The sequence below is a fragment of the Zalophus californianus genome, chromosome 6 (assembly GCF_009762305.2).
Source record: "Zalophus californianus isolate mZalCal1 chromosome 6, mZalCal1.pri.v2, whole genome shotgun sequence".
Taxonomy (NCBI): domain Eukaryota; kingdom Metazoa; phylum Chordata; class Mammalia; order Carnivora; family Otariidae; genus Zalophus; species Zalophus californianus.
In genome coordinates this window covers 75,930,137-75,949,489 of record NC_045600.1, presented here as the reverse complement: position 1 = coordinate 75,949,489, position 19,353 = coordinate 75,930,137, and the positions used below count along the sequence as shown (strand labels likewise).

General features: G+C 44.7%; 2 protein-coding genes across 2 annotated transcripts in view; one reads left to right on the top strand and one right to left on the bottom strand.

Annotated features, from left to right (window-relative positions):
* The window catches only part of RYR3 (ryanodine receptor 3), a 523,406-nt gene extending 509,818 nt beyond the window's left edge, over positions 1 to 13,588 (top strand). Inside the window, exons 95-104 of the mRNA XM_027569112.2 lie at positions 3,395 to 3,437; positions 3,915 to 4,042; positions 4,458 to 4,518; positions 4,823 to 4,969; positions 8,456 to 8,590; positions 9,629 to 9,785; positions 10,864 to 10,928; positions 11,267 to 11,367; positions 11,645 to 11,696; positions 12,632 to 13,588. Of these exons, the coding sequence (XP_027424913.1) occupies positions 3,395 to 3,437; positions 3,915 to 4,042; positions 4,458 to 4,518; positions 4,823 to 4,969; positions 8,456 to 8,590; positions 9,629 to 9,785; positions 10,864 to 10,928; positions 11,267 to 11,367; positions 11,645 to 11,696; positions 12,632 to 12,727 (985 nt within the window). The 3' untranslated portion in view covers positions 12,728 to 13,588. The remainder of the gene's footprint in view (positions 1 to 3,394; positions 3,438 to 3,914; positions 4,043 to 4,457; positions 4,519 to 4,822; positions 4,970 to 8,455; positions 8,591 to 9,628; positions 9,786 to 10,863; positions 10,929 to 11,266; positions 11,368 to 11,644; positions 11,697 to 12,631) is intronic.
* Positions 13,589 to 14,074: 486 nt separating this feature from the next.
* The window catches only part of AVEN (apoptosis and caspase activation inhibitor), a 173,383-nt gene continuing 168,104 nt past the window's right edge, over positions 14,075 to 19,353 (bottom strand). Inside the window, exons 4-6 of the mRNA XM_027569115.2 lie at positions 17,850 to 17,945; positions 14,930 to 15,290; positions 14,075 to 14,208 (exon numbers count right to left, since the gene is read on the bottom strand). Of these exons, the coding sequence (XP_027424916.2) occupies positions 14,093 to 14,208; positions 14,930 to 15,290; positions 17,850 to 17,945 (573 nt within the window). The 3' untranslated portion in view covers positions 14,075 to 14,092. The remainder of the gene's footprint in view (positions 14,209 to 14,929; positions 15,291 to 17,849; positions 17,946 to 19,353) is intronic.

Below are 19,353 nucleotides of genomic sequence, written 5' to 3'. Positions count from 1 at the left end.
TAGATATGTAAACAGAGGTGACTGTGTTGAAACTCTTGAGCTGTGCCAATTAAACCGTGCACGTTTGCCAACAACAGCCCTGACCCCTGGGGGAAGAAAATCGCTCCTGATCCAAAGATGGTCATGCAAACAAGGGAGGCAGCTCTATAAAGGCACAACTGAGCTCTTTAAAATAGTCTCTAGAATGGGAAGATTCTTCTCTTGGTGTGGGGGGAGTGAGCATGCAAATCGAAAGCGTGTCCCTGCTGCATGCAGGTCCTTGCCAATCCCCTCAAATAAGGGAAACTACAAAGCCCGGTTTCTGACCCTTTGTCATCACATCACAGAAATTTTGGATACTATTAAATAATGTGATTCTTTGGTCAGCTGTCTGCAATTATCAGTAATGCTTGTGACAGGTGATATGGCCTAAGAGTCCCAGTAAAAAGGCAGTTTAAGATCTAGAAATACAAGTATCTAAGGAGTTAAAGAGACGAGTACACTAAAATGTCCCAACAAGGATATTTGTTATTTTTTTTATTTGAAGGGACTTAAATGTCCATGAGCATAAAAATGCATAAATAGCTGTTTTAAAATTTTTAGATGGATGAATCTTTTTTTTCCACAATAATGGCATCATAGTACATGCAGAGCTTTGCAGTAACCTACTTTTTACGGTTAACTATATACCAAAGAGAGCTATCTTTTAGTTTTATATTGTTAAATTCACATATTAAGAAAATATAAAATGTATATTTTAAGTATAATAATGAACTACAAAGTTTTTAAAATGGAACCTTGCTCATAGCTTCCAAGCCCCGGATGTTCTCCCTTGATCATAACCTCCCCAACCCCCACTTAAGTACTCTCCTGGCTTTAGTGATAGTCATTCTTTTACCACTTAGGTATGTGTCCCTAGAAGCGGTCTTTCACATTGACTATTTTTGAACTTTATGGAAATGGAATTATGCTATACGCATTATGCGGTCATACTTTTGTTCAACACTGCATCTGGGAACTCATCCATGTTGATGTGTATAGCCATAGTTAGGTCATTCTGAAAACTAGCATTTTCCATTATATGAGTATTTATCATGTATATGTCATGTATTTATCCATTTTCCTGACAATGGACTGTTTCTACTCTCTGGCTCTTACAAACAGTGGGACAATGAACACTTTTATACCTGAGGCTCCAGTAAAAGGTTTCTCTAGAGTAGAGACCAGGAAGGGAATTTGCATAATAGTAGGAGATGCAAATGTTTGTCTTGATTTACATTCCAACCCTCACTGTATGTGAGTTCCTGCTTTCCTGCCTCTGCCTCACTTGTTAAGATACTCAGATAATTGTGCTAATTCGGTAGGTGTGTAATAGCATCTCACTGTGCATCTCCTTCATTTCTAAAGAGGTTGAGCATCTTGTATTATTATTTTTGACCATTCATATATAGAAGTGTTTTTTTTTAGGATTTTATTTATTTATTTGACAGAGAAAGACAGTGAGAGAGGGAACACAAGCAGGGGGAGTGGGAGAGGGAGAAGTAGGCTTCCTGCCAAGCAGGGAGCCCGATGCGGGGCTCCATCCCAGGACCCTGGGATCATGACCCGAGCCGAAGGCAGATGCTTAATGACTGAGCCACCCAGGCGCCCCTAGAAGTATTGTTTATTGATACATTTCCCTTCTGGAGGTTCTGTTGTCTACCTCACACTTTAAGGATTATTATCAAGTAAAATTATGTTTTCTACCTTCAAGGAGCTTACATAACTAATTAGGGGACAAGAATACTCAGACCAAAGTAAGATCATGTCTGTGAAATGCTCTTTCCTAGAACCTTCAGTCACTGACCCTGTGGCATCACTTGTGGAATTTTCCACTTAGGACAAAATGTGACCAAGGCTGAGTTGTATGGACCATTTGTATAAGGGATTTAAGAGAAAGGAGATTTTAGTGTGGACAGAGGAAGCCTGGATTGATTTTTTTTTTTGCTTTGTTTATTTTAGGTTCTAAATGTAATACATGAAAAAAAAATCAAGTAGAAAAGCGTACAAAGAAGAAAATCAAAATAATCATTTCCATGCCTCCAGAGATAAAATCTATTACCACTTTACTCTATAAACTCAGCATTCGTTTTTGCTTTTAAGTGACATTTGGATGTTTGAAACAAAGAGATTGCTTTAGCTTTCCCCCTCCCCCTGTCCCTGCAAAAAAAAAAATTTTGAAAGATTGTCAGCCTGTTGGGGAAGTGGCATTTGCTGAGGGTTATTCTTCTGAGAGGTCCCTGAATAGAGGGAGGTCCTCACTTCCTTATTACCAGCTTGGGTGGTCTTTATAGGAGACTACTGTGTTCCAGCGTCAATAAGAATGGACTCAAATTAAGGAAAACTGAACTAAGAATGCATGCACCAAGGTCCAGAGGTTCCTTGGCTGCAATCTAGACTCACAAGGAACTCTCCCAGGAAAGATCAATCATTGTGGAAGGGAGAAAAATCTTTTTTTTTTTTTTTTTTTTTTTTTGAGAGAGAGAAAGAGCAAGCACTCAAGGTGGGGAGGGGCAGAGGGAGAGAGAGAGAATCCCAAGCAGACTCCCCACTGAGCACAGAGCCTGAGTGATCTCATGACCTGAGCCAAAATCAAGAGTTGGATGCTTATCTGACTGAGCCACCCAGGTGCCCCAGGAGAAAAATATCTTAAATGATTTTGCCAACATACCTGAAAGTGACAGTTCCTCCTGGACTTTAACACTTACAAACTCTTTGCAGTGGAACTGGTAAAAATTACTAGGCTGAGGAAAGACATTCTTCTGAGGGGTTAGGGATGGTATGGCAGGGGGAACCACCTCCAAAAGACAGAGGGATCTAATTCCCTGAGAAAAGCAGACCCCACAGGAGTTATATAGGGATGGAGAATAGAGTGTAAGAGCACTCTGGTTAAGAAAAACCCCACATACATGAACTAAAGGGATTCCCATACTGGAAATGTCATCAAGTTAGGGACTTTGTCTACACTTTCCACCACTGTATCCCTATCACCTACCCTGGGTACCAACATGAAGTTAGGTACTCAGTGAATGAAGCCTGAATGCATGTGTTTTCCTCTAGGGTTTTGTTTCTAGTTACACTGGGATCAAGAAACATGTACCTGCTTCTGTCTAGTCTACCATCACAAATCCTGGCTCTTTACCATAATTTTGAGGCAGAAAATGTAGAGTGGCTCTCCAGGTGTTTCAGAAGTCAACACCAAGAAGCAAGGCCATAGATCAGTTAGATCTGTGATGACTCTGAGCTTCAATCAGTCTGAATTCTTGAATGAGTGGGACAAAACCCAAGGAGATCCTAGATCCAGACACAGATCGCATAGCTTCTTGATGTGTTTGCCTTGATATTAAGAACCTCCCCTTTTCATTTTCTTTTTCAGATCTTTTCCTAATAACTACTGGGACAAGTTTGTCAAGAGAAAGGTATGCCTTATCAGTTGGTGGGGGTGGGGAGGTGGTTTCCATGACCACCAAAGAAATGTAGATTTTTTTTTAAGTTCTACATATACAAACATGAATAAATCTGCTGTTGTTTTTATGATGGTATCTTGAACAGAGTAAGTCACAGAAGGGTTTTTGTCTGAACATATGTAGGTTTTGGCTCCATTCCTATACTCCTCTGCTCTAAACAGCTTAACACCATCACTACTTTCTGCATACTAGTTTTCTTCTCCCGTCCGAAAAGATATCAGCTTGAGAAGTGGTTTTCACTTGGTCTCTTTCGTTTCTGTTTTCTCCCGGGGCTATTTTTTTTCCTCTTTATTTTCCTGTTGCATTTTGAATCGTGTCTTCATCAACCCCCTTGAAAGAGCCCAGAGTGCAGGGAAGCTCTGAAGACCTTGGGGCCGGAGACAGCACCGTGCTGCGCGGCCCAAGCTCACCCTGTCGTCCTCTCTCCAGGTGATCAACAAGTACGGAGATCTCTACGGAGCAGAACGCATTGCTGAACTCCTGGGTTTGGACAAGAATGCCCTTGATTTCAGCCCAGTCGAAGAGAGCAAAGCAGAGGCGGCCTCTCTGGTGTCATGGTACAGAGCTTAGGGGTTCAAATCCCAAGTCTGGCCCAAGTGGATCCTTTGTTTTTCCAGTTCTCTTCAGTTTGCCAGAGGGAAGGCCTGCAGCACGCCCATGTGCACTCAGGCTCTGGTCTGGCTTAGGGGTTTTCTTCTAGCTTCTGACATATTGGGAGAACACAGCCTCAAAAAATTTAAAGACCTATCAGCTTTTATGCCTGTTGGAGCTGAAAGAGAAAGACTAATTAAAATTTCAGGATGTGTTGATTCAACCGTTCTCGGTCTCATGGGGAACACATACAACTTGATAAAGCTCAGAGCTGTGTTTAGATTATTAAACCTGAGAGAAAAAACTTAATTTTCCCCCTTATTAAACACTTAACTAAAGTCTGACATTTATAAGTTTTAAAATTTTTTTGTTCCCCTTTAGGCTGAGTTCCATCGACATGAAGTACCATATCTGGAAGCTGGGAGTTGTTTTTACCGACAACGTGAGTATGACACCCAGAAAAACAAGATTCTGTACCGCGGAATCTATGTCACTGGATGCCATAGGGCCACAAGCTAGGGTGGGTGCCAGGAAGATTCAGGGCTTGCTTATCAAAGATGGAGGGCCTTCCCGGTGTTGGGGGAACAGTAGTAGTGGAAGGCGGATGGGCTTTCACTTGGCAATTCTTAGGCCAGTTGCAGCACCTCAGCTCCTCAGTATCCAGGGGAAAAATGGTTTAATGGGCCCATCATGAGGCACGAATGCCTGAAAGGTTGCTGAATCGCCCCTCCATCCTTCCTCCGCAGTCCTTTCTCTACCTTGCCTGGTATACAACCATGTCAGTCTTGGGCCACTACAACAACTTCTTCTTCGCTGCTCATCTGCTGGACATTGCAATGGGCTTCAAGACACTGAGGACTATTCTGTCATCTGTAACTCACAATGGCAAGCAGGTATTGGGGTTTATACTGTGCAGAACAGGAGAGGCCTAGATATGGATAGGGGAAAAAAAGCCAACATGTGGTACACTAGTGTATGCCAGGAAGGTATGTGTCATGGTGTATAGTACGCCTTTCTTGGCCAAACACATGAACTAGTAGATTGTTATTGCAAAACTGTAACCATCACTTAAGAGACATAAGACCTTGATGTAGAAACCCTGAACATTTAGATCAACCAGGAAAAAGGGGGAGGGAAGGAAGTGATGGACATATCAGAATCGCTCTGGAGACCTTTTCTGGTTTACCCTTTCCTCCACGAATCTGATACATTCCCTGGGGGTTGGTAAGTAGGCTATGCAATTAGCTCCCGGGTACTTCTGATACATGCTTCTGATTAAAAGGAATCACTTAGACATTACACACACACACACACACACACACACACACACACACACACACACACACACACACACACACACACACACACACACACACACACACACACACACACACACACACCTGTATCTGTCTTTATAGACATGGCTATGTCCAGCCTCATCTATATCCAGTCTGTTTTCTACGGTGTTGCCTTGATTAAAATCCTCTAGTGACTCCTTTTGTCAACAAACTCCTTAGCATTTCATTCCTCATTAGGTGTAACTTCATAAATGAGACATGAGTTCCCTCCCATCTCTAAACCTTTGTGTAGGAGAGGGAGTAGAGAAATAAGTTTAAATGTGTCAAGATTTGTACAACCATTATGGAGAACCATATGGAGATCCCTCAAAAAATTAAATCTAGAACTGCCACATGATCCAGCAGTCCCACTTACGGGTATATACCCAAAGCCAATGACAACACTATATCAAAGATACCTGAATTCCCATGTTCATTGAAGCATTATTCATAATAGTCAAGAAACGGAAAAAAAACCTAAGTGTCCATCAATGGATGAATGCATAAAGAAAATGTGGTATGTACATACAATGGAATATTAATCAGCCATAAAAAATGGAAATCCTGGCATTCACAACTACATAGATGGACCTTGAGACCATTAATGTTAAGTGAGAGAAGCTAGACAGAGAAATACAAATACTGTATGATCTCACTTATACGTGGAATCTAAAGAAACTGAACTCCTAAAACCAAAGAGTAGAATGATGGTTGCCAGGGTTGGGGGAAAGGGGGTGTGTTGGTCAGAGAGTACAAACTTTCAGCTATGATATGAATAAACTCTGGGGATCTAATGTAAAGAATGGTACTTGTAGTTAAAAATACTGTATTGTGTATTTGAAATTTGCTAAGACAGTAGATCGGAAGTGTTCTCACAGTCCCCCCCCACACACACAGTAATTGTAACTATGTGAGGTGACAGATATGTTAATTACCTTGATTGTGGCATCATTTTACAATGTATACATATATTAAATCATCACCTTGTACACCTTAAAAAAATAGGGATTCCAACCAGAAAAAAATAAGTCAAAATTGACCTTTAATTGTTCTAAAACGAAAGGTGTTGGAATCAGATCTATAAACACAGAGAACCAATGGTTGCCAGAGGGAAGGGGGTTAGGGGTTTGGGCAGAATGGGTGAAGGGAGTGGGAGGCACAGGCTTCTAGTGAAGGGTGAATAAGCTGTGGTAATAGAATGCTCAGCGTAGGGAAGACAGTGGTATTGCACCAGCATTGTATGGTGACAGGCGGGAGCTACACTTCTGCTTAGCACGGCGTAAACCACCACATTGTACACCTGAAACTAATGTAACATTGTCAACTATACTCAGAAAAATTTCTAAAAGATAAAAGGTGCTAGATCATCAGGTATTAGGGTGGTTTATTTCCTCTAGGTTTCTGGTAGTAGCAATAGTCGATGTTTCTTGTTTGGGTTGATGATCCTATAAAGTCAGTGTTTCCCAAAGTGTGATCTGTGGAACACCAGTTCTATAATATGTTCTTTTAGAATTTTTTCCTTCCCCTTTACTCAGATATTGAAACTTCGGTTTTTATTGATTTAGCTTAATGACATTACAAAAAGTGTACCTTAAATGGAAAGCTCAAACAATGAATTTCTTATATGGGCTTGCTAAATAAATTCTGGCAAGATTGTAAAACAAAACAAAACTGTGCCCAGCTTGTGCCATGGGCCAGGGACTGTGATAGGCTCACAACTACCTTGTAAGGTAGATGTTATGCTCACTCGACAGCTAAGAGGACTGAAGTTCAGAGAGGCTAAGTGTCTTCCCCAAGACCACACAGCCGCTAAGTGGCAGAACTAACCCATTTCTTCCTTGGTGCAAAGCCCAGGTTCTTTCTCTGTTTCTAAAACCAACTGCATTCTGTGAGATCTGCTGTCTGAGGTTTGCTAAGTTATTATTCATCATTCAAAGAAGCCTCTGAATACTTTTCTTCTGATATTTATCTCAGTACTCATGCCTACCCCCTTTTGTGCAACAACTTGAAACTCAAGAGCAAAGATCTTATCTTCATAATGACTGTGATCTTCATCGCTCCAGCTCAACCGCCAGTCCCTCATATGGGCCAGATGAACAGGTCCCGCATCATCCTCATTCAGAGTACTTCCTCCAGCCAAGAAATAAGCACGCCCTATGACCCCTGCAAAGGTTCTAGGCAGATTTCTTGATTATGGGAAAAACGTCACTTCGCTAAACCATCATAAATAATTCTTATGGCAGCTTCAAAGCTGTGACAATTATCCACTCATGGTCATTGATGAAAAGATGTAATACAGGGACACCCACGAGTCCAAAGAACCTTTAATTTCTTTAGACGCAGCGTTAGAGTAGAAGCCATATTGTTAAATCTCCACTCACTGCTATCTCTGCAAAAAAAGCGAGGGCACCCTTCTCCTCGCTCTGTCACTGTTCAATCCTTAAGTCCCTCCTTACATTGCTGAGGCCCAGTGCCTTGGCCCCAGTATGCGTCTGCTCGGGCTGCCATCACAGAACTCCAGGCTGGTGGCTTAAACAACAGATTTATTTCCTCTCAATTCTGGAGGCTGGGAGTGTCTAAGATCAAGGTGGGTGGGGGTAGACTTGGTTTCCTTCGGAGGCCTCTCTCCTTGGTTTACACCTAGCCACCCTCTTGCTTTTTCACTTGATCTTCCCTCCGTGCCTGTAGCTCCTGGTGTCTCTTTGTGTCCTAATCTGTCCGTAAGAACTCCAGTTAGACTGCAGCAGGGCCCATTCTAAATCCATCATTGCAATTTACCTCTTTAAAGGCCCAATTCAGTCACATTCTGAGATGCTGGAGCTTATGAATTTGGGGGGAGACAGAATTTAGTCCACAACCCCCACCACCATTACAGTTTTCTCCCCATAGGCCGTTTTGTCCACCTGTGGTAGGACCGCCTTTGCTGCCACCCCTCCTCTGTCCCCTTCCCACCTCACCTTTCTTGTTACCTTGGAGTCTCCTGAGAACCTCCAAGAGTGGAGAAGACTCACCTTCTTTCTCCTGTCTCCCTCCCACCCCCAGCTGGTTCTGACTGTCGGTCTCCTGGCCGTGGTGGTTTACCTCTACACCGTGGTGGCCTTCAACTTCTTCCGCAAGTTCTACAACAAAAGTGAAGATGACGATGAGCCCGATATGAAGTGTGATGACATGATGACGGTGAGAGCCCGCCCCCAACAGATTAGAATGGAATACAGGGAGAAGTGTCCCGGACAGACAGATGGAGGGAGACAGGTTGCAGGTGCACTGGTCTAAGCCCAGGTGGAAAGTGGAAAGAGCACACTGCAGAGTGGGAGGGGGGTGGGGGGGGGGTCTCATCCATCCAAGCTTGTGTTAAAGACGCAAATTACCTCTATCTGAATGTGAACGGACCTGCATCTAAATTTCTTGGAAGTCAAGCTTTGGTCCTTTGTCTCTGAGATCTGGGGGGTCTAGTCCCACGAAACTTGTGCTCAATTTATTGGGTTCTTTCAGAAAAACCACTATCATCTGAAAAACCGTCAGCGCAGGAGGAGAGGGGAGGGGAGGTGGGGGTTCCTGTCCTGCCAGCCACTTGTGGGCAAGAAAGGCACAGCTCCAGGTGAGCTGGCAGAGGGAGAGCACCAGTGTGACCGGCCCGCGTCTCCTCGCTGCCCCTGCCTTTCCCCGGTCACTGCCTTTCCCTTTGCACCTCACCCCTCCAGGCAGGACAGAGGGCGGCGCCCTGCTCTGGGAGCCAGAGCCCAGATGCCTACACTGGCTCACACATGCAGCCCGGAGGAGGAAAAGTCTTCCCGCAGACACTGCAGGAATCCCTGCCCTCCCGGGTGCACAGAGGATGCAGGAGGAAAGGAGGCCTTTTTTGGAGGTGGCACTTTAAATGAAGGCAAACTCCCACCTGGCGAATGCATGTTCATCAGGGCCCAGAGTTGTTTTAACTTACACATGCCCTACATGAACTCTCTCATAGGTGTCAAATAGTTCAAACCTTTTTTTTTTTTTTAATGAGCAAAGAATATCTTTTAAAGGCTAAGTGCAACAAGTCTTGCCTCCTCCCGAGACCCCACCCTGACCAGCGGGCGTAGAGGACAGCTGCTAGCCATGTGAGGACTGACATCACTGAGGAGCACCCTCCCCCTGCCTCACAAAAGAGCTAATATCCTAAAAAAAAAAAACCCTGTGGCTTTGACCTGAACTGCCATTATTTTTCTTCTCCAGTGTTACCTGTTCCACATGTACGTGGGAGTGAGAGCCGGAGGGGGCATTGGAGACGAAATTGAAGACCCTGCTGGTGACCCTTACGAGATGTACCGCATTGTCTTTGACATTACCTTCTTCTTCTTCGTCATTGTCATCTTGCTGGCCATCATTCAGGGTATGTTGCCAGTTACGTTAAGTATGAGCAGGGCTTATACCTAGTGCTTTATCTTTCGGTACTTATGACATTATCTAGAGAGGTTTGTACATTCATTTACTAGTTAATTTACTGAGCATATACTATGCATGCACGTGGCTAGACATAAAGCCAGAGACACACCCAAACACTGACACAAGAAACCAGAGAATCTGAATGGAGGACCCCCCCCCCCCCCACACCTCTTTTCATCCCCGCTCTGAACTGGTTATCACCTTCTCACTCTGCTCCCTGGGGATCTCCTGAGGCTGGTCTTGTCCCACAGCCGGTCCTCCCGGGCAGTGCGGTGGTGAAAGAGCAAAGAGAGGAGCCGTGAGAGAGTGACAGGACTTTTCTTTTGTGGGGAGGGGTACTGATATTCTAGTCAATAGCTTGTGAGGGACTAGAGAAAGACCGTGATGAATTTGAGTCATGCCAAGCTGAGGTACCTATAAACATGCAGGTGTTGAGGGCTAAGAAGCCGTTAACTGTAACAGGTCTTCCAAGAGACAAGTCAGGAATGGAACAGGAGGGAAATAATAAATATAATAAGTACACATAAATATAAATACAGTACAAAAATGAAACAATACAAATGGGATCCATCAGCGCTGGGGGTGGTACTCAAAAATCTGAGTGTAGAGGAGACTCTCCGGAAGGAGAAACAAAGAAACTGAGGAGGAATCCTGATCCATATCAACGCTTAAGGAGCTGGAGAAGAGGAAGAGCCCACAGGGACGACTGAAAAGAGAGTGGCCAAGCACCGCAATAGAACAGGGACGGACTGGGGGGAGCCAAGTGGGTCAGGGAGTAAGCTGCTAGCACTGTGCGCTGCAGAAAGGTGGAGCAAGACAAAAGGTGAGAAATGGTGAGCCGGGATGCAGCATTTGAAAACACAACAATTTTTTTCTGATTTTTGCTTTACTAGGTTGGCCTGATAATTTTTTTTTTTTTTTTTTTTTTTTTTACACAATGTGGCCTCTACCATTGAACCTCTGCCCTGAGCCCCGAAACAGATTACTGTAAACACTTTATCTGTCTTTGTATTTAAAAATACCAGGTCTTATTATTGATGCTTTTGGAGAGCTAAGAGACCAGCAGGAGCAAGTGCGAGAAGATATGGAGGTAAAGTTCGACTAGCTCCAACTCTATTTTGGTATCTTACAGCAAATGAGTTTTTTAAATACTCGGGTCTGCACTTACATAGGGCCAGTCTCAGGCAAATGACCGACAAAGTTTGTTTGCTGTGCCTGTCCTCCGTGCCTGGCTTCTGCTTCACCCTCCCCCACTAGCTAGGAGCTAAGGATGTGACACTGTGAAGGAGAGGACTAATGGCGAGCAGCATTAAAGAGAGAAATATTTTTTCACGGTCTCTCCGTCCGATCAGAGATCATCACCTCTTTCCCAGCTGCCTGTAATGTCGCGTGTACTAACGCCTTTACTACTTCTCTTATTCGTCTTAGACTAAATGTTTCATCTGTGGGATTGGTAATGACTATTTTGACACGATTCCTCATGGCTTTGAAACACACACCTTACAAGAGCACAACTTAGCCAACTATTTGTGAGTATCCGTGGTCAACAGAGGGGACAGTGGCTGGGGAAGGAACAAGAGAGTAAAATAAACAGTTATGTCATACGGTTCCCCTGTGTGTGTGCCCTTTCTGCCTATTTCTCTGAAAAAGTAGAGGCAGTTAGGAAAAAGGTAGCCAAAATGCTTCCTCACAAGTACCCTTAGCCCAAGGTTTAGGAATGGTAAAAAGAATTTCTCCTCACAAAAAGACTAACCAAAGTAATATTGTCTTTTTCTCACTTATTATACTTTTTCCCCCTTGTTCCAGGTTCTTCCTGATGTATCTGATTAATAAAGATGAAACAGAACACACGGGTCAGGTGAGAAATAAAATGTCTTAATCGTACCCCTGCATTAGGAGTTTCCTTTTCTGAAGTCTTGAGACGCAACAGAGCACAGGATGTCTGAAGTAGACAGATGACTTCATTAGTCTCCAACGTACATTTTTCCTCTGCATGATTCCGCCATCTCTTTGTGACCTAAGAAGCCAAAATCCTCAGGCAACTCCAATCTCTTCCTAAAGACTTTCTGGTTATCCTTCCCAACTAACACTGACATTTTCTAAACCCTTATGGTTACCGCTTCAGAGTAGAACAGCTGGAGGTGGGGAGAACGTTACAGAGACAAAGACAAGGAGGAGCTGAGTGGGTGGCTCTAACAAAGAGAGTAAAATGGTGTGAGAGACAGCCTGAGAAAGACAACCACCTCATGTGTGGGTGACACAGGGAAGGTGGAGGTGTGGGTAGTATGAGTGAAAGTATGTGTCAAGAGGGATTCTGTGACTAAGTATGAGAAACAAATGCAGAGAGAAGAGAACAAAGGGAAGAAAAGATAGATAGGTTATCTAATACTCAAACAGCATCAGATTTGTGGGAAAACTTCACAGCTCAGACACTTGAGAGGCAACTGGTTCTAAGATCTCCCTTCAAATGCTCCAGGCATCTGCCTGAGCCAGCACTCACTATCCCTTCATTGTGTGTTCTTCTGCCTTCTACCAATTACAAATGGCATAGAATCAGCCTATTGCTAGATCTTTAAGCATTTTTACTTGGAATCATTGCATTGTGTTCAGTGTTTTGGGGGTTGGAGAATGACTTTTTGCTCCTAAACTAGCCTGGGCTGGGAAAAGAGCAAGGAAGAAGGTACTAGTTGGGACCCATCACCCTTCCCCAAGGGAGACCTACAGAGTAAAAACCACCTGGGTTTGAGCTTACTGTGGTTTAAAAAGAAGTACCCTTTGTTCCCATTATTTCAGGAATCTTACGTCTGGAAGATGTACCAAGAAAGGTGTTGGGATTTCTTCCCAGCTGGTGACTGCTTTCGGAAACAATATGAAGATCAGCTTGGATAAATCAGAATGAAAGAAACTGCACAATTCTGGACGGTCAACTTCCAGTGAACTAAATCCTTTTTACAGTTCTGCAAAACATTTGAAACATGACCTATTCTAATTGCCTCCCTTACAAGAGGATGTGTTTATTACAAATACGTGATATTTTGGAGTTGATTTGGCTTATTGTGCCTAAGGGACATATCCCTGGGGGACACAACCTATCAAAATGTTAAAAGATGGCAAAAAATCAAGGAAACTATAGTTGAGAATACCTTCAAGGTTTTCAGTTCTAATGGAACTAAGTCGTTGCAATGATGTCATTGAGGAAAGGACTAGAAGTATGAAGCCTTCAACGCACAATACTGAAATTTTAAACACTTGAATGTCACATGACAGTACCCACTAGTGACTCATGGTCTGAACTACTAAAAAATCATTTTAACTGCAGTCAAATTTCTCCCATGGTACTTGCTAGTGAATGTATTCAGAATCAGCTTGAAAAGCTTTAAGCAGTTAAAGAAATAGAAAAAAAAAAACCCAACACTTTGTCGACACTGAAATATCGATTAAGTGCCTTAAAATCTCTTTAGATATAGCTATGCAAATTTTTTATGTTTCTGTTCCAGACGGACAGTTCCATTAATGAGTTGTGTTGATCCTCCGTCTTTATGAAACCACACTTGGTTACTCCTATCATTTTTTTCAGTAACAGCTTGTCAACTGCTGTTATTAGAAGTACTGTACTGAAAATCCAGAAAAATTTCAATCTTATACCAAATTGAGTACTGCTTTATGGTTCCCTTGTAAGTACTGGAGCTGCTGTGTTTAGGTGAATCTCCTTACATCAAAGGAAGTGCCCACTGCAATAAAGTAATACACACCAATCCAGGGTGTCAGCCTCTTGTGATGTACCTCTTCTGGGTGATTCTACAGCCGTCCTGTGATTACTGGAAGAAGGGACACGAGACAAAGGGACTCACAAACACCCCACCCAAGAAAGAAAGGAATTCCATAGACCAGCGTTCGTTTATTTTGGCCACAAATGCATGCCTTGTTGCTATTCTATCAACAGCACCTGCTCTGCTGTAAACATGGAAAGGAAGGAGGAAACAAGAGCCATAATATCCCATGCCCTCGAGGAATCTATTAGATTGCTAAGCCAGAGAACAAATACAGTGAGCCTCTTAGATGTATAGTTTCGGATGTCGTGGGCCAGAGAGGTAGGCGTTTACTGCGGCAAGCATGGTAGAACACACTGGCTCGGGGCATGCTCGGAAACCAGCTGTTCTGTTCTGGAAGGACAGCCTTGGGCCCGCCCTTACTGACAAGGCAATCAAAATTTGCTTCAGGCACTTTTTTTTTTTTCCCCCTTTTTCTTTCATGTTAGGAAATCATGCTGTCCAACCAGTCTTCAAGCTCTTCCTCAGTAATAGTTTTTGATGGCCTTGGTTGCTCAGATTCCACATTCTTTTCTTCCATCACAGAGAGCTCTGCAGGACCTGGGGAAATAAAAGCAGCGTTAACAACTTCACGTTAGTCCCAAAATTGAGGGTGAAGGTTTCCTTGGGGTTTGTTCCATGATAGAATTCAGCCCTGATTATTACTGTGCTTACAACTAGAGGAAACATCCTATTATGGTTAGAGGACACAGTAATAGCTAAACAAATTAGTAAATGGGGTAGAGATTTGCTCTTCTATTTATTCTGAAGTTGAATGTCACAGTTCGCTAGTTTTCTAAAAAGACCAGCAGTTCCGTTTTCTTGCATTGTCGGAGCAGTCCTGGGAAGTCCTCACAGGTTGTCCATGCAGCGCGGGGATGGAGCAGACACCCTCGGCCTCTCTGTAGCAGAGGGCCCGCGGTCTCACAGAGCACGCACAAAGGCCGAAGTGCTCTTTTGTACAAAAGAAAGATCGAAATAGCAAGCCAGAAGTCTGGGGAAGTCGATTAAAAGGTCTGCTGCTGCACAGCTGAGGGCGACGAGGATCCGAATGCCTTTTTCTAGTGCCAGGCCCATCGGCAGCCCCGGGTTTAAAATCGCAATCAGGCAGGGAGCAGCTCTGCAAGCCTGGCGTAGCGACTGAGAGGCAGGTTGTCAGAAAGGTCAGCGGACAGCGCCAGATCGATGTCAGACGCTGATGGAGAGGGGTAGGGACGTGACGCAGGTGGGGCTGTTGGCACACAAACGAGAAGATGGATAGGGAATAAAATGGAAGCCATACCTTTTTCTTCTTGGGCCACCTTCCCATCTTTCTCAGATTCTTGGTCCTGACAGGTCCGGTCTGGTGTGATGTTCTCTCCCTCTCTCACAGGTGCATCTAAACTAAGCAGCAGGTCTAATTCTTCCTCCAAGTGGTCCGCTGCTGACTGCAGTGGGGCGCTGGGTTTCCGAGAACCCTGTGAGGGAGTGGGGCTTGGGCCATCTTTATCCAGGTACGTGGGGCAGCCAGCAGCGGCCAATTTCAGCTCGGAGATGGAGCCCTTTCCTCCAGAGCCCAGGGGCCCTTTTAACTGCATCCCCAGTCCTTTGCCTTCCTCACTTCTCTTTGGTTTCACCTGAGGAAGCTCTAAAGGAAGGGTGGTCTGAAAGAGAAACAAGCCAAACTTTGTGGAGTAGGAAATTCAATTCAGACAGGAAGATCACAAAGCGTCCCCCCTGCCCCAGAACCCTTCCTTACTGAGTTGGCGTAAATGGGGGGAACCTCCCTGAAACACCACAGGGCCGAGCCTCCCCCTCTGCCCACCTCTGCCCTGTGCCATAGCAGAGTTGACATCAGAAGGGCATGTCTTTCTGTAACTGCCCTGAGAACTGGCAGTACCCCAGGTCTGGGTGAATGTATGTATGCTTAGAGCTGTGAGGAGATAAACACCTGTAAAATGCACCCAGAAGTAATTAGCAAATCAGATCTGTGCACGGTACTTACATGCACTAATAATAAAGGTGAAGGGACAGAGTCATCAAGAACGACTTTTAGTAACATTCGAGTGAAAAGTGCCAGACACAAACGAAAACCTACTATTTGATTACATTTGTAAAAAGTCCAAAAACAGGCAAAATTCATCTTTACTATTTATTAGAAGTCAGGAGAGTAGTTTTAGGGAAGTAGTGACTCGGGGGACGGGCGGCGTCAGGAGTGCTGCCAATATTCTGATTCTTGATTGGACGCTGAGTCCACGGTTATATATATGTGTGCACTTTTCTGCAATAATTTAACAAAAGTTAACTCTCCAGGTGACTGTAATGTAGGGCTAAGGCTGAGCAGCTCTGTTCTGGAGGGAGGCCTGGGGTGACCAGCAGGGCAGCAGAGAGGGTAGAACCTCAGAATGTCCCCTTATTCACACGCTGAAGCATCGTGAGCAGATCCAGCGTGCTAATAACTCCTCAGGGCTTTTAAAACAGGATGGCTTTCCACATAAATAGTCATCCATCCTTGTCAGTGTGCAAGACGAAGCTGGGATGTGGGCGCCGCACGTTGTTTTTGTTTTGTTTTTAACTCCCCAGATGATTCTGACGTACACAGTTGGGAATAACTGCTCTCCCATCTGACACAAATCCTCACTTTCCAATGCTCACAGTGCTCCCTCTTCTCCCTGAGGCCCCATCACCTTCATCTTGGTGTTTCCCTGGCGTATTGTGCTAACTCTCCACCATGCTGTGGGGAATGCGCCCCAGCCACGCATGTCAGGACTTGGAACATCTCTGGACAGGGAAAGCAGCACTCTCCCAATCACTAAGAAAACCCCAAACACCCCCAAACCTTCCTAAAGCTCCATGGTGATTCCGTCAGAGGCAAATGCCATCCTCTCTACTTCCCTGCCCTGTCCCCCAGCCCTGAATTCTACTTGCCGCCCTAAACCAAGGGCCAGTAAGGGCCACAGAAAAAAGAGTCGGGTGGGTAACCAATTCATGCGTCTGCTCCAGTGCAGCAATACATTCAGCTTCAGCACGAAGTTGATCATTTCAGTTGCTGGGATACTCTTTACAATTAGTACTGCCCAGGGTTTCACTTTTTTAGAAATGCAGTCGAGCCACAGTTACAATATGAAGTACCTGTGGTAAGGTTTGGTGCCCCCCCCCCCCGAGTTCATTCATCAGTTGCTATCTTACACTGGTTATCTCCTACATTTACGTTTCTAGCCCTTCATTCTCAACTGCAGATTTCCATAGCCAACTCGTATTTCCACTGTGATATCTCAGAGGCACAGACCCATAACATCCAAACCTCCCCCTTCCTGATAACTACCCCAGCGCTGAGTTGCACAGGCTGGAAGGCCAAGGATAATTCTTTGCTTGCTCACTCTCCATTTCCAGTATTTTCCAAGCCCTGCTAATTTTCCTTTTGAAGTACGTCTTGGTCAAGTCCAATTCTCTGCCGTCTCTACCTTCGTGGCCCTAGTCCCACCTACGCTGCCCCCCTGGCCTGCTGCAGCAGTCTCCGGGTGTGGCCCAGTCTCCGCTGACGTGTATACGCCCGTGCACATTTGCCAACACACACACCCACCCGTTCCCACAATCCCCTCCATTCTGCAGCCAGAATGGTCCTGGGCATCCTCATTCTCAGCAGCAGTGTTAAGGCGGATCTGACTGGGTCACTCCTCTCTAAATTCCAACTCAACGTGTTTTTATACTCTGGATCTCGGCTCAGCTGACACCCCTTCAGGAAAGCCATTCCTAATCACACCAGAGTAGATGAGGTTCATTATTATATAGTCTCATAGCACACTACACTCCTTTATGGGACTTACCACAATTGGATAACTTGATCAATACATTTCCCAATAGATTAAGCTCCATGAGATCAAGAACCATGTCTGCCTGATCACCACTGTCTGCTTAGTGCTAAACACGGAGGCTGGCACATTAATTTTTGAGTAAAATACCAGATTTTATACTTTACATTTCATTCAGTTCCATTACATTTGATCCTTCAAAATGTTTCACATGTAAAATGTAAAAAAAAAAAAAAACTCAAAATTATTTGATTCTCCCTTAAAACTTTCAAAATGGTACCTTGATACAAGAGCCTCAGCTTTATCAAAGGAAAAGCTGATGGTGAAACATCCTGCAGAGTGACATTTTTCACTCTTTTCCTTCATCTGCCCTAAACCGCACCAGCTGACAAGTCCTGTCGGGGCTTTTACCTGGACCAGTTCGGCAGCAACATTGAGTCGGAGTGAGAGAGGCAGTTCTTGAAGGGCTCGAGCCAGCGACTCACAGTCCACATAAAATGCTGAATTCTAATAACAAAAAATTACACACATATCAGGCGATGATTACAAATGACCTTTTAGAGACAAAAAAGCAGAAGATGACAGTCAATAAACCATCCACTGACGTTACTTCAGCAGAGAGTAAGTCCTACCCAAAACCCAAGCCACGTTCTGGAGCCACAGTTCACACTGTGAGAGCAGGAACAGGGCAGCGACCAAGCCCCACATCAAGACTGCACAGTAACCTGGAAACCATAGATGCTTCAGGAATTACTGGCAAATTGAAAGAAAAATAAGCATTTAATGGAACTGAAGTGGAACCCTCCCCCTCCAATTCAGACGGCTGACCTTGGGGAGAGGAGGGAAGAGCTGTCTAAGCAGCGAGACGGGGCTGATCAGCACAGCCAAAGGGGCCTGGGAGGTAGATGCTCCTGTTCCAGCCAGAAGGCAGGGGCCAGACTTGCCCGCTAGCTAGCAGCGCTCCGCGTGAGGCCAACACTGAAAGCTTCCCTTGACTCCTCTCCCATTCATGGAAGTTGAGTCCTATCCCTGCAATGACCTCCCAAATGGACAGTAGTTGAGGAAACATTCCAGATTATTTCAGGGCTTGATGACAGTCTAACGGCTACTTTCCAGTGCCCTGGCCACCCAAGAGAAAGAATAAACCAAAAGTTGGCTATAATGACCTCACATTAGAGGCAGATACTGCTGACTGCCTCGTCTACCAAAGATCTCCCAGGCCCAGCTGGAAACACAGCTTATTGTAAAATCACTGGCTTCAAGTTAGAAGAAAAGCCAGGGGTCACCTAGCCAGTCTGGATTCCACAGCAGCAATGTCTGGAATGTCTTGGCTAGATGGGTTTACAGTGAGTGGGGATGGTGCACTCAAGAAGAGCCTGACACTCAATCCAGACCCACTGTAACCCCTAATCCCCACAAGAGCAGTACACGAGGAACGAGAGAGACGATGTGGCTTTTCAACTGCCCTTCTGAAATATTCCCGAGATGGCTAGCTCTTATGTAAGCAACGTCAGCAGTGCCAGATGTGGCCCCTGCCATGGAAAAAAAGGAACTCACTTCTAAAAAACACAGTGTATTTAGGGAACAGGAAGGAGGCTGGCAAAACCCTGACAAGAAAGCGAGAAATTTAATATGCATTCCAGGCCTTTCCTCAGTCCTGCACTCAGCACCTTAAGGCTGTGATGAGACCAGGGTGGCCAAGTCTTCATTTTCAAATTTGGAGAAATTCTCTCAACCCGGTAGAAAGGTGTGATGCCGAATGCTTAATCCATGGGTAAGTTGTCACATTATACACTGGAAATATCCTCCATACCGCCCAGGTATCTGCACACAAGCAGACCCCTTTCTTTCAGCCGATCAAAGAGCAAGCACTTCACCTCTGCCATGCCTGCCCACCATTCACCTGTTGCTCTCT